Genomic DNA, 18700 nt, shown 5'->3' on the forward strand with positions numbered 1-18700 from the left:
AGGGGACTCCAAGCTGGTCCTTGTTGTAGCCCCACCTCCACCTTCAACTTCTCTGTCTGACCTACAGCACATCTCACTGCTCTCATACTCCTCTTATTCTACTCTCATACATATCATGAACTACTCTGACGTACTTCTCTGCCACTCCTGACATCCTCATACAGTTCCATAGCTCCTCCCTCGGCACCCTGTCATACGCTTTCTCTAAATCCACAAAGACACAGTGCAGTCCTGAAGGAGTGCACTCCTTCTGACTATCTTTGTACTTCTCCATTTACATTCTCAGAGCATAAATTGCACCAGTAGTGCTCTTTCTGGGCATGAAGCCATACTTCTGCTCACAAATATCCACTTCCTTTCTTAGCCTAGCTTCCACTTCTCTTTCCCTTAGCTTCATTGTGTGGCTCATCATCTTTATACCCCTGTAGTTGCTATAGGTCTGCACATCACCCTTGTTCTTAAAGATCGGCACTAGAACACTTCTCCTCCGTTCCTGAGGCATATCTTCACTCTCTAAATTCTTGTTGAACAATCTAGATAGAAACTTCACTGCTGTCTCTCCTAGATTCTTCCACACTTCCACAGGTATATCATCTGGACCAACAACCTTTCTACTCTTGATTCTCCTCAGAGCCTTCCTCGCCTCCTTTTTTTTAATCTTTGCTATTTCCTGCTCTACAATGTTCACCTTCTCCTCCCATCTCCTCCCGTCTTTCCCTCAGAATACTCCTTCCATCTTCTCTTCACATTCTATTTTTGTCCAAATGTATAACTCATGAGCTCTGTGTCACTCAGTGTTACTAAAACATCTCTCTTCCACACGCATCTCTGCCTGAACGCCATTTCCTTGCTACTCCTGACCAGTTATGACACCTCCGGAGCGCTTAATGAATATTATTTATATATAATGTTAATGAATTGCTCTTACTCCTACTCCTAAAAGTTGGACCAAAATTGCATCACTGAGAATTTTTTTCTTACTTTGAGACACCTAGTCAATACAGGCCCTGGTTTTGGGTGCTTTCCATTAAGAAAACAGTCTTGTATTGTGTATTATTCCATGTATTGTGGAGATGCACAGTTTGTCCTTTGAAATAACAATCATTTTTGCACATCTTTATAGGTGCTGATCTCCTTGTATCACAGTCCATCTGTTTGCTTCACTTAGCACCTTTACCAGAAGCCCCCAGTCACACACGTGGTTGTGTGTAAAAGTCCCAAACAATTACTGATCATACCTTGAGCTTGCTGAATATTTTACAAGTGTACTTGATGCCAACATGTGGGTAATGGATATTATTTGGAGGTAAGTTTCAGGTGCACAGCTACATTTCCATTAATTCCTCTCACTCTCTCACTCATTTTCTACCGCTTATCTGAACTACCTCGGGTCACGGCGTCTCAGGCGTCATCGGGCATCAAGGCAGGATACACCCTGGACGGAGTGCCAACCCATCGCAGGGCACACACACATCCATTAATTCCTTCATTCACTTATTTATCGATATATGATTTTTTTTTTGGCCAATTTGTAAAAGTGTATTTTAACATGCATTTGCTTTTCTCTTCGCTAGGTATTAGGACTCCAAACATAATGATGACAGGGACATCCCAATTTTTACGGATTAATAAACACTAAACCCAGTATTTGATTTCTTATCCGAGTGAAATATGGTTTATAAATGTTGTGTTTTGCTTTACTGAAAAAATATATTTGGTGACTTTTATTTGCACATGGACATCTACATACAATGTTTGACACTTTTGATGCAGGGCCTTTCAAATTTTAATTCATGTAAATGCAAAATAAATTTGACCAAACTGCATTGATTTAAGTGTGACTGAACAAGATATAATCTGCCAACACATGGGCTGGATTAGGATTATTTTACATTCTCAAATAACCTCACTGATTTTTCTACATTGATAATTGTTACTTTGATGTTTCATATTAAAGTTTTAAAATTAAGTGTTTTGTTTCATAAACTACTGTTTGTTTTTAATAAATTTCGGAGTCTTGAACATTAATAAAATGCTGTTAAACCTTAAAGGGAAGTATGCTAATTTGACAAAGCATCTCAATATAAAAACAATTACCTGCTTTCTCACTTAATTCTAATCATTTTAATGTTGTTTATCAAAGCATAGAACTTGAGAAACATTGTAAAACAAGAATTTTTAGAGACCAAAACCAAATATTTTGTTGCCAGGATGTGTTGCACTGCATCAGAGATAAAAGGAATTAATCTGTAAATATTCATTCTAATTTTTATTCATGTACAACTGCATTCACAAAAATATTGATGTCAGCAACTTGATTTGATCTCTTATCCGATAGGCTTCCCCAGTTCTGAGTAGTGTGGAGTCGACTCTATCAAAGTCACATGAGTTAAGGGAAGTATCTGTGTGAAACATCTGTGCCTTGGAGGGATGTCAGCACTGATTTTTAAGAGGCTGATCTGTGGTTTTGCAGACTATAGGGCCAATCTTTTACTTAACTACATACCTCCGAAAGAAGATCAATATGACATTTACTTTTAATTTCACATTACACAGAAAATGGAATTTTCCTTAAGACTGTACATTGGCATGTATGAAGACACAGCCACATTCATATTTTTATCTTTCATTGTCTAGAAGATTTGATAGTTCTTGTCATAGGAAAAGGTAGAGGTAAAAAAGGCCATGTAAGTGTCCCCAGGAACATGAAGATTATTTTCAGCCAGGACGGAGGTGCACAGCGTGAAGACGTCGGTATCACAAAGAATGTAAGTTCGGTGGACACAGTCATTTCCGCAATGGTTGACTTCATCCTCTGGAATCTGGCACAAGTAGTCCTGTGTGTTGTATAGTTCTGGTAACAAATACATGACCTCAGGACACCCATGGGGAAAACTGTGGTTTCCTGGCGGACGAATAAGGTGACTATTCCGTGACTCTTTGACAGCATCTAATTCAGTCTGAAGACAGAAAGAGCAGAGTACAACTTAATTAAAACAAGTCTAAACAGAACTAGCAGAATAAGATTTTTCACACATGCTGTTAACAAAAATATACAAGCCACTAAATTATCTCACATGATACTGAGAAGCAGAATCATAGTTTATTATTTTATAATGGAGATTATTTTGTGTGAGAATCACTTACCTATATGATATTAAGGAAGCAGAAGATGATGAGATTCTTTTTATTCTCATTAAAAAACACCTTCATTTTTGAGGCTATGCAGTTGCTCCTGCCAAAAATCTACATTCTCTATGCAGAAAATTCCACACCAACATAAGTGTCCATTCATAATGTCAAGTATTTGGAAGAGTGCACACTACCTAAGTTCTACGTGTTAAATATTAGCCATACACCCAAAACATGTAGTGCACTTTCATAAAGATGACAAGAGAATATAGAGCATACAATGTGATGTCCTACTCCAAATTCCTTCTTTCTACTTTTATGCTACCTACATCCAACAAAAGATCACAAATAATACAGGATAATATGGGAACAGAGCAATATAAAAAGGTCAATACAAGAGTTTTTAGTAGAGATGAGCCGAGTATCCGGTACGGATAAAGCACTTCTGCCGAGTACGAGTATTATTCGAGTAATACGAGTCAATATCTGTGCTCGGATTGAATGAAAATCATCATTGGGTATCTGATTGTGTCAGCGTTCTGTGATAGGATAGTCACAGCGCCCCTCCCCTACACACATACAGATGTATTGTGTTGCTGTCTTGCGCTGCTCACTCACAAAAGGAAAATAAAAAAAATTAAAAAGAACCAAAAAAATAAAAAGAATCACACTGCTCATAAAAAAATGAAATGTTAAAAAAGAAAGTTATGTTGTTCATTACATTTTACTTCATAATTGCACCGCATTGTTTTGTTTTCATTGTTGCAAATCTTGTTCTGTAATATAGTTTGTTTGCTATCGTGATCTGAAACCATCGTGAAACCATTGATCTGAAGCTCAATCCTGATGCTGTCCTGTAAATATTTTTCTAATCAGCAATAAATATAACAATTTCTGATCAACCCATATCAATTGCATGCTTAAAATAACATACCAGTTAAAGCCCCGCCCATTTCAAGACAAGCCCCGCCTACATCTTGGTTAGGTCCCACCCCCTCTGAGTACAGATACAGATACAGATAATTCATATGGTTAACAGATACAGATACAGATACAGATACAGCTAATGCTGTACTCGCTCATCCCTAGTTTTTAGCTTATTTCATTAATAAGCTGCATTCATGCGCTAGGCCATGCCGTTGGCCTGGAGCAACAGATAGGCCACAGGTCGCTTTGCTTTAATGTGAAAGCCCTTTTCAAGAAGTGCCATGAATGTGTGGAACATGCCAAAATTTGCACATGACCACATGTACCACATGACCCCTGGGGGGCTCTGTCCTATTGCATGAGGTAGTTTGCCTGGGGAAGAAACTGTTCTTGTGCCTGGTTGTGCAGGTATTTGGGATTCTGTAGCTCCGGCTAGACGGTAAAAGTTCAAAAATAGGAAGACTTGGATATGAGGGATCCAGAATGATTTTCTGAGACCTTTTTCTCACTCTAGAGATACACAGTAATTGATGGGTGGGCTTAATCTTTTTTTCAGTCCAAAATGTTCTCTGTAGTCTTCTGATGTCTGATTTTGTAGCTGAACCAAACCAGACAGTTATTGATGTGCACAGAACAGACTCTATAACGGCTGAGTAGAACTGTTTCAGCAGCTCCTGTGGCAGGTTAAACTTCCTCATCTGGCTAAGGAACACACATCATTATCAACGTAATTGTTAAGCTAGTAAAATAAATCCTTTCTGATAAAACAGTCTATTAGTCGGGTAATTTTGCTACTAAAAAATCATTTATATATTGCACTTTGATTTACTTAAAAAAAATTCAAATAACAAGGAACAAATTACAAAGTTGATGGTGTTTGCTTACTGAAAGCAAGTTCTGAGTCAGCTTTCTTTGTCTTTATTAATGTATTTATTAATGAGCTCAGAAGTTTGAATCCCTGTGAACCTGCACTAGATCATTTGTTTAAATCTAAACACATTTACTTTGTGCTGCATAAGAAATGAAGCTCTTAGTTGTTTGTAGAGTCAGGGTCCTGGAGGAACATTGCTTCATTTCACAGCTATATATAAAACCTCTTGAAATGACTTGAGATGAAAACCATGAACAGTTTAAAGAAAACATGACTGTGGGGCAATTAGAGAATCTTAAACATTTAGTGATCGATTTTGACAAGTAACAAAAGAAGCCAGTTGTATCTTGACCATCTTGTATCTTGTTTCTGAACACAGGGAATGTAGTGTGTTTACAGCATATTGCTGAGTTAATGTAGAAGTGTTAGAGCAAGTAAAGAATCCCAAGGCTCAGGTTATAGGGTACTCAATTACAGTTTTGGGGAAAGTGGCCTGTTTCAAGTTTACATCATCTACAATTCTTGTCTCCACCACCAGATAGCGGTGAAGATACCGACAAAACGGAACTCAAGTCCTGCTTAAGGTCCAAAAGGGGACCATTTTGCGGATGCACAACATAACCGGAAGTGTACATGATGTTCTTTTAGCATGTTGCACTTAACAACGTAAATTTCTTGGGCTGTAGTTGAAATGAGCTCATTTTAAAGATCGCTTTTTTTTTTGTTCAAGACCAACTACCGTGATGGATAACAAGAGAAGAGACAAAAGGTCTCCTGTTCGAGAGGGAAAGTCAAAAATTAAACAAGAACATGTGAGTCCTGCTAGGCCTCAGAGACCAGGCCGCTCGAGTTCGGGCTCAAGCCGCAGCAGCTCGAGTCCTCCGCCGGGGAGACCGGACCACAGGTGGGCGACTAACGGCTGCTGGCTGGTTTAATTGTTTTTTTACTTTTACACGTGTTCTGATATTTTGTTGTTGTTGCTTAATACAATCGCTATACCCACATCATCTAGAGTAGGTTTAGCAGCAGTTTTAGCTACAGCCTTGACGTGAACTTTGCTGTGTTTATATTAGATCACCTGTCAGGGTAAAAGACCGATCGCCTGGAAGAAGAGGTCGGTTTTCGGGACGTCCAGGTGGTGACCGAGCGACCCGAGACAGGAGGAGTCGGAGTCCACAGCATGGAACTGATCATAGGATAAAGCGGGTCATTCAAACTACAGTTTATTTAGCGTTTATTTTACTGTATACGTATTTGAATCATTTCACATGGATAATATCTAAAAGAGTTGTGCTTTTTATTTCACGTGGGCATGTGGTGGCCTAATGGTTTAAGTCTTGGACCAATCAGAAGGTTGTGAGCTCAATCCCAGGTCACCAAGCAGCCACTGTTGGGCCCCTGAGCAAGGCTCTTAACCCTCAGTTGCTCAGTTGTACAAATATGAGATAATGTAAGTCGCTCTGGATAAGGGTGCTGCTGAATGATGGAAATGTAATTGCCCAGAGGCATGACGTTCATCACCGTCCCCTCTCATCTGCCACTAAGACACTGTGTGGATCAAATTTATTGCTGATTTTATCATATAACTCAACTCATATTTCCAAATCGTCTCATTGTATAATTAACATAAACTTTGTGTATGTTGTACAGGAAAAAGAGGACCACAATGAAAGGGGAATTAAAGTAGATGAGCGGCGTGTGAACAGGGAGGAACCACGACATCACCGGCGAGACCGTGAAAGAGGCCCGGAGCGTCAAAGAGACAGGTCTCGAGAGCGGGACGCACAGACGTACCATCAGCAACAAGCAGAAAGGGAGCAGCAGAACGAGCGACGCAGAGAAAACCGCCAGAGGCAGGAAGCAAGAGAGATAAATGAACCGCATGCCTTTGCTGGTGGAGAGAACGATGAGGAGGCCCCTACTGCTGAGAAAGAGAAGCCCAGCTTTGAACTTTCAGGCGCTCTGGTGGAAGATACCAACACGTACAGAGGGGTGGTCATTAAGTATAACGAACCTCCTGAGGCCAGAATTCCTAAAAGAAGGTGGCGATTGTACCCTTTCAAAAATGATGAGCCACTTCCGGTGATGTACATCCACAGGCAGAGTGCTTATCTGCTTGGAAGGCAAAGGAAGATCGCTGATATACCTATTGATCACCCCTCATGTTCCAAACAGCATGCTGTATTCCAGTACAGGTGAGCAAAAACAAATACAATATTTTACACTATTAGAGTTTGGTTTGATTAAGTAATGTATCGTTATCCATAAAGTCAGCTTAACTTGGAGTATCCAAACTATAGGAATGGCTCATGAGCAAAACCTACTGAAATGAATAACTATACGGCCACCTTCAAAATAGAACTGAATTAATAGGTTGATAATGGAAAAAACCTTTTGTGGCAAATTAACGTAAAATATGAGCAACATGAAGTCTTTAATTGAATAAATCCATTATAGGAGTTGCACTGCACAACCTTCCATTTCCAACATCACAACACTATCTTAATGCTGCCAGAGACTGGAGTATACAGAGCAGTTTATCTGATGGGAGCACTTTCAGTCCCCTATCCACTGTTATCACAGAAATATTTTTATAGCCTACACATGATTTCTGAATGAAGACACACTTTTGTCTTCTTTAAATTGTGTCCTTTAATCTTTCCCATGGTGTTGAATAACTAATCAGTCTCTGTCACTTAGTGATGTAGGAATTCCAAGACCATTTGGGACTGATTATTAAACTGAAACATTCTCTAGCGATCATTTTGTTTCAATATAATACATTTCCTATAACGGGTAAGATTTCGCTGCCCAGGTGATGGTGTGTTATTAAGCAAGTTAACCACAAATACATATTTTTCCTAACCACTTAAGGAAGGGTGTCAATAGTGACTGTACTTGTCTACAACTGTATGGAAAATATCAAACTTCTTTAAATGTCCAGAGTATCAAATATACAATGACAGATTAATCGTATGACTATATAGAGAGGAATGAATGCAATTCTATATCACTAACATTTTCTAAAAATAACCAGAAGTTACTTTATCCATTACCATTGTTTATAGCTACATATCTTTGTATTTGAGATATCTGCATTTGTCATCTTCAGATTAGTGGAGTTCACGCGAGCGGATGGCAGCACAGGCAGGAGAGTGAAGCCCTACATTATTGACCTAGGTTCAGGTAACGGCACATACCTGAACAATCAGCGCATTGAACCACAGCGCTACTATGAGCTCAAAGAGAAGGACGTGCTGAAGTTTGGTTTCAGTAGTCGCGAGTATGTGCTCCTCCACGAGTTCTCGGACACAGCAGAGGTTGACACGAAGAGGGAGGAGGAAGATGAAGAGGATGAAGGCCTTGATGAGTAGTCACTGCTCAGTCTACCAAAGTACATTTGTTTTAATAGACTCGATCGCTGTGATGGACCCAGATGTCACTGGGTTTCATGATTTTGAACATTATTTTGTCACTGAGGTTTATTAAGAAGTACTCTGACTGCTTTCTGTGTATAAATGTATTCTCAGGTGGACAGCATGAGCATCATATCAGACGCCTTTGTGTTGTCTGGTGCTGCTCAGTGTAGTCCCTAAATCCCAAGTGCTCAATGCCAGAACAAAAAAATTATATATTTTGGATAATTTGTTGATGAATGTTTCAATTCTGTAAATATCCTGGATGGTGTCATTGTTTAATCTGGTTTTGTAATCTTTAATGATAAAATGATATTTTCTGTTTGTAGGGTTTTTGTTGTGTTTTTTGACCCTATTATTGTTTTTGGTTAAATGTTGCATAGTAGTGATATTTTTTATTATTGTTCTATTCCAAGGTAATTACATGTTTTCTTTGAAATCCTGAGCTACATAATATTCTGTACGTGTTTTTGATGTTTTGTATTGTAAAATAAAACCGGGAAAGAACGTGCTCATTTTATTCATTTATTAATTTTGCACTTTATTACCAGGTGTTGTCTAGAAGCAAAATGGGTCTACTGAGGTGTCATTATCCATGGTTTTGCTGTAGAAAATGAGTTTCAGTCTTGCTAAAGACATTTATGAGCCACTTGAACACTAGAAATGCATATAAAATTCTTTTTAAATTATACTTTTATTCTGATGTATTGTTTCCGGTTCAGTGTTATGCAGAGAAACACACACCCACACCTCATTTCCATTGATAATGGACTAAATGATTATTTTTAAACAGCAAAATATTGACTACCGTCTGTATTTATTTACCTATTATAAGGGAACACTGTACGCTTGGCTCATCCACTGCACTGTAGTCTAACTTGCACGTCCTTCGTTTTAAGGCTTTTATTTTGAAACTAGCCATTATGCCCCGGATGTGAATCCTGCTGTTTCAATTCTTTCCCGTTTCACACGTGAAATTTAAAAATGTGTTCTAACGCATCTTGAATTTTTACTAAGTAATTTTACTAATTTATAGGACTTAATTTTGTCCGTGTTTGATAATGGATTGTACCCCATATATCTATGTGTTATCATTCTAACCTGTATAAACTGTTGTACTACTTAGCAAGGTGCTATAATAAGCCTGTTGTTGTTGTTTCCCAGTTTGTAGATCAGCTGGTGAACCTCATGCATGCACAAGCCGGACTTTTTTTTTTGTCTGCTCTAGTTAGGTTATAATTTATGTGTTTATTTTAGCCTTGTGGTTGAGCTACAATGAGCACGTCCACTGGAGCTCCTCAGTCTTGTGTGCACTTTGGCCAGGTGGTTATTGGTCCACCTGGATCAGGTAAAACCACCTACTGCTTAGGCATGTATAACTTCCTGAGTCAAATGGGGCGTAAAGTCGTGGTAATAAACCTGGACCCTGCAAATGAAGGACTACCATATCAGTGTGCAGTGGACGTTTCAGAGCTGATCACACTTGAAGATGTGATGGAGGGTTTAAAACTTGGCCCTAACGGTGGCCTCATCTACTGCATGGAGTATTTAGAGGCCAACATGGACTGGTTAGAGGCTAAACTGAAGCAGCACCATGATTGCTATTTCCTTTTTGACTGTCCTGGTCAGGTGGAGCTTTACACTCATCATGGTTCAGTCAGAAATATATTTGCCCAGCTCTCTAAGTGGAATTTCAGGGTGAGTAACACGAATACGGCCATGATGGATCTTCTTGTTGTGTTTTTAATTCTAACACACATGTCTGTGTTGGACGTTCATTCCTGAATCTAGCTGACTGCGGTGCATCTGGTGGATTCGCATTACTGTGCTGATCCAGCCAAGTTCATTTCTGTGCTCTGCACCTCGCTGTCCACCATGCTTCAAGTGGAACTTCCTCATGTCAATGTGCTGTCAAAGATGGATCTTATTGAGCAGTATGGCAAGCTGGGTGAGTAGATATTCATCCCTCGGGATGTCTTATGTGTCTTCGTATTTGGGGAAATTTTTGGAAACTGCAAAATCTCTTCCAAAATCTCTCTTCTAGAGCGTATATTATCTTCCGATAACTTTTAGCCAGGACTTTTAGGGATTAGACAGGATTTTGTTAAAGTGTTCATTTCCCCCATGTATAAAGACGTGTATATATAGTTGTTCTCCACAAAATTTGTACGAACACCACAGGGATTATGAAAGTTATTGTTCATTTATTAACCTATTTGTCTGGTCACCTAAATCACTTTTTAATCCAGACCTCATCTCAAAAGCAAGGATACCTTTAAATTCTGTCAACTTGAACTTAATCAAACATATTGGTGGAAAATACAGTAATAAAAAGTTTTTCTCCAACCCTTCTCTTCAGCTTTACCCAAATGAAATTGAGTAGGAAGTCCACCATGTGGACATGTATATTTAGCAATATTCCGACTGTTTTGGATTCAGGTTATATTTCCATTAACATGCAGTCACTAATGCCTCATTGTTCATGTATTACTGTTTTTCAAAGCCTTCAATCTTGACTTCTACACGGAGGTTATGGATCTGTCGTACCTGTTGGAACATTTAGCCACCGATCCGTTCTTTAAGAAGTTCCACCGTCTGAATAAGAAGTTAGCTGAAGTGATTCAGGACTATGGCCTTGTTTCCTTTGTCCCTCTAAATGTGCAGGTCAGTGCTTGTGCTTTCTCACTTCCTCTCTTCCTTTCCCTCCCTCTCTCCTCTCACTGTCTCCCTGTCACCCCCCCCTTGTTTGCCCCCACTCTCAACCCTCTCTCTCACACACTCTCTCTCTTTCTCTCTCGCTCTGTTTTTGTCACAAGCTCTGTTACTAAGCACTAACTGGCACTGATTAAATTTCCTGATACTTTTTGTACAGGATAAGGAGAGCATGATGCAGGTCCTTCGCACTGTGGACAAGGCCAATGGCTACTGCTTTGGTGACATGGAGGAAAGAAATATGCAAGCTATGATGTCTGCTGCTGTTGGTGCAGAATTTCAGTTTAACTTGTATCCTTCTTTAAGTATTTTTTCCTCGTATTTACATTAACATTTAATCATTTGCAGATTTGTATCCAAAGTGATGTGAGTGAAATAGATTTCCTTAACTCTTATTTTTATTCCAGAGCTCTGGGAGTGCAAGAGAGATATGTGGAATCCAACAAACAGACTTTGAAAGAAGAGGTCATGGACTTGCAAATGTAGTAGAAGCTTAATTTAATAACTTAATATTGACTTGACTTTATTTCCTAAACAGAAGGTTTTGAAGTTTGACACTGTGCACATACCATGACCATTAAAAAAACTCTCTCCTTTTTAAATGTACCTTTTTAATATCATATACAGGACTGGCCCTTATGATACTTTAGGACTGGCATGGTCAATGTTTTTTATTTTGCACTGTAGACAACACATTTAGGTCTGGGATCAAAAGAGGAATATGAGAAGAGTATTAAAATTTCAGCTTTTATTTCCTATTATTTATATATAGGTGTTTAACAACATAGAACATAGTATTATATTTTGAATACAAAATATTGGAACATGTGACTGATAGGGGAGCATGTTACATTAATCGTTTAAACAATAAAAAGCTCTGAATATCTACTCTTGGTTTTAGTCTTTAGTTTCACCTGTGTAGTCTGCCTTTGTTGATAGAAAAAGCAATCATGCAGACCAGAAGCATTGCACGAGCATTAGGCAGAGCCAGTACAACAATTTGGAATTTAATGTAAAAGAAAGCGATCACTGGTGTACTGAGCAACAAGCAGTGGAACAGATCGGCCAAGGAAAACAACAACAGCAGCAGCTGATGACAGAAGCATTGTGAGAGTTGTAAAGAAAACCCCAAAAAAAAACAACAGTCAGGGAGATCAACAACCTCCACAGAGCAGGGCTGAAGGTATTGCAATCTACTGTTTGAAGAAATTTGAGAGTAGAAATGTAGAGGCCATACCACAAGTACAGAGATGAGCCACAAAAGTACTGGACCCATGATTAACCTCTACCAAAGTGATGGAAATACCAAAGTGTGGCAAAAGAAAAAAATGTCCTTCTGGACCAGGCTCAGAAACCTTTAAAGGTGATGTTTGGCATGATGGTGGCAGCAGAACAAATTCGGAAGGCTACAGAAACATTTAGTCTGCCAGTTTCCATAGAAATACATCTAATCTAAATGGGAGGGATTTTATTTCAACCGGGCAAGTCAATCGCATAACCCAGAATTCCTATTTAATGAATAGGAATTTCCCTGAAATAAACAATTGAAAGAGCCTGCAGTACAAAAAACCATCACAAATGAAGAATCCAACAGTGGGGATTTTATGATATCTTAAACTTATATCTGACATCTGTTTTAGTTTATTGCATTTTTAGTCTTTTCATTCTTCTTGAATCAAGAAACATAATTAAACAAATAAAACATGGAACACACCTCTGCACTCCCCGAACACTTGGGTAACGTACTTGAAAATATTTGTACATTTTAATCAACATATTCTTGTCATCCTTGTGTATTATCATCTGTGATGTGATCTCTTTATTTAATCTATATATTATATTATATATTATATATATTATATATTATATATTATTACTATTTTGTAAATAGTTTCTACTCTTATTTATCATTCAATAATATATTGATTAAACAGATCTCATATGCATATATTAAATATACTAACTTGGAAAGGCTAGAGAAATATAACAAGAATGTAGTGAACCATTATAAACTTTAAATGCATGCATGTAATGCATGTTGTCTTTATGTTCATCTTTTTTCTCACCCCATATTTCATGCAAAGATGTTTTTGTGTTTTTTTTACTTTGCACCTCTACCATACTGGGTAAATAATATTTCTGCTTCTCTTTGTTTCAAATAGTACATTCAGTAAAGTGCAAAACTGTTCTTTGTAATCACACAATACGCAAAATGATCGACCGACAGCAGCATTCACGAAATTATACCAGCAAACACTACGGAGTTAATTCTCATTTCCCCAAAGTCATTGAAATGACATGTCAAACTTCATCCACCAGATGGCGCTGTCGTTAAAAAGACCTGATTAAAAAGCCCTCGCTTTCGTGTTCTGTGGGCCTGTAGTTTTTTTCAGAGCTCATAGATTTTATATAGGCGTTTCGTGAATTTCTTGAATATGCAGCTTTTGGTATCTCGTGAAATAAATGTCTGAGAGATGGTGTTGAACATTAGGTGTTGAAATGTGATAGTGTAAGGCTGTATTATATAATCTTATAATATTATATAAGACATTATATGTGTGTATAAGATATATATATATATATATATATATATATATATATATATATATATATATATATATATGTATATATATATAGGAAGTACACGCCACATAAGTAACATAAAGTACGCACCCGCCGCGTTATAACGCTTGTTTGTGCGCTCATTGGAGTGTCTGTAGTGAAAGAGAGTGCTGCATGCGGGACACCTTTCCCATCATGTGCTGCCTGGACCTTGTAAAGGCCCTGTCACCCGCGGAGGAACACAGGAATGCATTGTACACGCGAGGGAGAGATGACAACTATGTTACATAGTGCCTTGTGTTTTCAAAACCAGTCTTTTCGGGGCTTCTTTTGTCTATAAAAATTAAGATTTTTAGGTTGTTTTGACCAAAATATGCCACTCTGTACAATTTACGTCGTCTCACACCCTTCTAAGGGTTTTGCGCTAATAATCACCTTAACGCATACTTGTGTGATCCGCGGAAGGACTCGTGAGACTTACAGGGTTGTGCATCGCCTCTTAGCGCACTCTGCGTGTGTGGGCGTCGCTAAAACACGGAGCGGATCAGGAGCCGCAGTTCCACACATCCTCATTCTGCTTACTTTCAACCGTGGCCGCTCCTTTGTGAGCAAAGAGCCTGTATTTCAAGTATGAAAGGAGACATTTATATACTCTTACTTTATGAAATATGAATTTTGTTGTTGTTTTTTCGACAAAAGTCTTGTCAACATATTTGCATTAGAAGAAATGTAAAGTAAAATGTACCATATAAAAACATGATGTAATCTTCAAGAAAATGGACTCTTGAAAATGGATATTGTACAAGCCTCAGCTCTATTATTTGGAAGCTGGCACTCATCTAAACAATGGAGGAGTGTAGCATCATGATATAACTATATAAAAATAGCAGTAAAACAGTGCTAATGTTTTTAAACCATTTTCACATTAATTAAATGGAGAAGAAACCTTAACCGCATGGCTTCTGGGGTCTTTTTTCTAGTTATGTATTGATTTAGTTAGCTTGCTTGGAAAAATACATACAAATACTTTAGAAATACATACAGATACTTTACGTACAAATACTTAATAAACTTTATTAGTTATAACCCAGCAAATGAGGAAACTGTGACTACTGAGCTCACTTACGTTTAGAGGAAATGCTTCTTTTTATGTTATTAAAAGTATGTTCCTACATTCACACCAATTATCCTTCATTTTTGCTTCTAGAAATTAATATATTTACTTAACCGGTGAATGTGCTTGGTAAGAATCTCATATGTAGCCTAACTTATTATGCTTTATCCAGTCAAATTGCTGCAGGAGAATTTAGTGGAAGGCAGAAGACATTTTGTTTAATATCCTGCTTATGTTCACAACCACTCAGACAACTATTATTACAGATTGGATTTTAAGTTATAGCTACTGAGAAAAAGGAAACCTCAGCTGTATACTGGCTTTGCTTAGAGAGACATGCATGTACTTTATTATTCTGTTTGTGGATATTTCAGGTGATCAATATATATATCAACGTCATTCTTCATGTATAGTATCTTATGTGTAGTGCTGCATTTCTGTACGGTTAGTGATGAAAACAAGTACAAGGGGGTTTGGTAGACATGGAGCAGCTTCTGAAAACAGGACACAACACAAAAAAGAAAAAAAGCTACTGAGCTACTGACTCAGTCCACAGTCCAGTTCACAGTTTAGTTCGATCTGCATGGTAAAATCAGGAGCCAGACAGGCAGAAGGAGTTAGTGATGTGAAATTCGTTTCTGCCTTCCTAGGCTTATGAATGTACTAGTTTGACAAGTTGACTCCCCTATATTTCTAGTTTATATCCTAGCAGACCTCTGAGAATTTAACCATTACTGGCTGTATGAAATGCAAATCTTTTCATTTTTTTATACAAAAGATAAAGATAAAGATTTGACCTTTCCTTTTTTAATGCATTTGGGTCTGTTCATTATGCTGTATTTTCTGGAGCATGTGATAAACATTTAATTCAGTGTAGTTAAATCACAAAAACAAATCAACAGTAAATGGTGATAGTCTGATGTTCACAAGAGAACAAAGGAAATGTATTGTGTTATTAGAAAAAAATAAGAATTACTAGCAAACAATGTAGGCCTCTAGTGTTCCTGTGTTTCTGTTGTATCCAGGTTTGTTGTGTGGCTGTGTTGTGCTTTAGTGTGAGGGTGGGGGGTATTGGCTGTGCGAATGCACCCACATCTATCCTTTCGTGCGCTGGCTTCCCAGACTGCTACTTCTTTACTTAGCACACTTCAGAGAGCGGGTTTGTGTGTGTGACGGCTGCCCAGCAACCTGCTGGCCAAGGCCCAACTTCCCTGTGTGTGCTCTGGTTACTTTGTAGATTCCCATGTGGGGGTGTGTCTGAGAGTAAACGATTGAATGAACCACTAATTGAAAGAATGGCTCCATCAAACAATCTCCTCCTTTTTTGCCTTGACTGTAACTTTATGTACTGCAAAATATTTTTATGAGTTTGTCTGCTACAATGTTTACACATAGCATATATAATTTATGTGCATTTTGTAAGTCAGTCTGGATAAAGGCGTCTGCCAAATGCGGTAAATGTAAAATGTAAATGTGTTCTGTCATTCACTGTGATCTAATACACAGCTTTTTGTTTCAGTCTAAACAAAATATATAAATAAAATACATATAAACATAGATAAATACATCGACATAAGATTTTGGTTTTGACATTTCAGATATTTGTTGAGCCAAAACCACATTGAGAGAAAGAAAAATACACAGACTTGTATGAGGGAGGCTGTGGCTGATTTCTTTCTAGCCCAAACTATATTCCTGCAGCTTGTAATTTACAGTTGTGTTTCGTGATTTGTCTGGATCTTCATATTGGCTAATATCCTTCAGTCCATGTCACCGATACGTCCATAACATGTAATCAGCATTGACTGAGAAGGCAAATGTGAAATACATATACAGGTACAGTGACTGTCAAGAAGGTCTATTGAGTGAATATTATACAAAAGTACAGACTTAAAACACAACCAAAAACTGAAATAATTAATGCACCTTTGGGGATATCAAGTCTAATCTTATCTGATCTACTATCTACACTGGAGTGTTTAGTGTATAGTTTGTCCCACATTATTCTTATTACAGTATGCGATCTTTAATATCCTGCCATGTGATGCTCAGCTCAACGCTAATACTTCCAATGCAAAGTATTGATTTGTATTAAATATTAACATTCCAATATAATAGCATGGCCACATTTTAAGTACAAAAGTACTATTTAAATAGGTGCAACTCATTTTTAAAATATTTTTTTCTATTCTTGCCTGTCATCCGGAGTTCAATGTTTTGTTCATTGTTTTAGAAGGCATATAGAGTATTTGGTGACCAAGATATCTTGGACAAGAAAATCATAACGTAGGGATGATGTGCAAGTGTCATTCCTACAAATGTCATAGCAGCATGCTTTAATTCAAACTGTCCTTTGTTTGACATTCTTGGTGTTTTGAAAATTGAAGAAAAACATTAAGGATTACACTAAGACATAAATGCTCACTTGCAAGTGCTAATATGAGCCTAGGTTCATGTCTCCAAGATAGATTTGATAACGCATATATTTATCCATTCAGCTTTAGTAACATTTTTACTCTAGTAACATTTTACTATCATGGGAACACGGGGGAAATGCCGGGATGGGACACCAATCCATTGCAGGACACAAACAAATTTACACATAAGAACTATTTAAAATTGCCAATCCACCTACTGGAATATTCTTGTGACCCTGGAGGAAACATGATGACCACTTAGTGGCCAATACCATATGTAGAGATATTGTACATTTAAATTAAACACATAGATTCTCAAATGCCTGATAAAAACTGATTTGCCAGTAAAAATCCATTTTCATAATCCATTAAACAAACTCTCATAAAACTACAGTCCAGAAAATGTTCAAACAAGGTCAGACAAATGCTATCTGATAAATAATTATTTAAATATTATCCCACCACAAATTGTTAATATTTGTCTCCAAAATGAACTTCATGAATGTCAGATAAACTCTAATTCCTACAGTCAAGACTGTCCAAGGGACACTTCAGGGTCTCTAATTTGAACCTTATCTCAGGTTACTGTGTGTGTAATTTCTCTGCATGTTTCCTCCAGGTTTTACAGTTTCCTCCCACCTCAAAAAAAAAAGAAAAGAAAATACCAGTAGATTGATTATCAATTCAAAATGTTCTCTAACCTCACAAAAACATACCATAGATGGATATTAATTTTAAATTACCTCAAAGTGTCAAGGATGCATGGTGTGCTTTGATGGGCTGGTGTACTATTCAGGGTGTGTCTGCCTAGTGTCCACTGTTACTGGGATAGGCTCCAGATCCACTGCCAACCTGGGCAGGATAAAGAGGTTAACGTAGATGAATTAATGAACATAAATAGGTAAAATTAGCTAATTGCTCTAAATGGAAAACCGTGTGGGTCTATGAATTTGGTATAAAATAAATTGGACTGTTAGCTTTTTAGACATGGGTGAAAACAGAAAACCTGATCTATAAACCAATACTGGACTTTGCAATTCTGATGGAGTATAATACAGCACCTTTCTGCCAAATTTGCTGTTTTAATGGCTCAGGCACTCCTCCCATTAAAAAAAAAAAAAAAAAAAAAAAAAAAAAAAAAAAAAAAATAAAAAAAAAATAATGTTCCAGCACTCATTCATGTACCTCTAAAATATACAAAATGGCTATTTTAAAATGCTTTGATAAAGAAATATACAGAGAATACTTTAGTGGCTGAGGCTGAAGTATGGTGTAGGCCAGCAGTACAGCAGCACTGAGAGAGTGTGTGTGTGTGTGTGTGTGTGCGTGCGCTGTGTGCCCATCCCCCACAGTCAGGGACTAGCAGTGCTGGGCTTCTTTTGCAAGCAGCAAGGCTTCAGCTAAAGAGAGACAGAAAGAGAGAGGGGTGTGGGGCGGGGAGACGTGAGCAACAAGAAATGAGCTTATTCTTTTGCACAGAAATAATTTTTACTCGATCCTTCTTTCTGTTTCACATACAGGCCAGAGTGAACTACAGGGTAAATAGGCA

General features: G+C 37.8%; 2 protein-coding genes across 2 annotated transcripts; both read left to right on the plus strand.

Annotated features, from left to right (window-relative positions):
- Positions 1-5525: 5525 nt before the first annotated feature.
- snip1 (Smad nuclear interacting protein) lies at positions 5526-8857 on the plus strand. Its single transcript, XM_060869916.1, has 4 exons — positions 5526-5834; positions 6004-6136; positions 6581-7125; positions 8043-8857. Exons 1-4 carry the CDS (start codon positions 5674-5676, stop codon positions 8302-8304), a joined length of 1101 nt encoding a protein of 366 aa, XP_060725899.1. The 5' UTR covers positions 5526-5673; the 3' UTR covers positions 8305-8857.
- Positions 8858-9299: 442 nt separating this feature from the next.
- On the plus strand, positions 9300-11887 carry gpn2 (GPN-loop GTPase 2). Its single transcript, XM_060869207.1, has 5 exons — positions 9300-10044; positions 10138-10294; positions 10850-11010; positions 11219-11349; positions 11466-11887. Exons 1-5 carry the CDS (start codon positions 9622-9624, stop codon positions 11542-11544), a joined length of 951 nt encoding a protein of 316 aa, XP_060725190.1. The 5' UTR covers positions 9300-9621; the 3' UTR covers positions 11545-11887.
- Positions 11888-18700: the final 6813 nt, after the last annotated feature.

This window comes from Tachysurus vachellii, chromosome 5, assembly GCF_030014155.1.
Source record: "Tachysurus vachellii isolate PV-2020 chromosome 5, HZAU_Pvac_v1, whole genome shotgun sequence".
Lineage (NCBI taxonomy): Eukaryota > Metazoa > Chordata > Actinopteri > Siluriformes > Bagridae > Tachysurus > Tachysurus vachellii.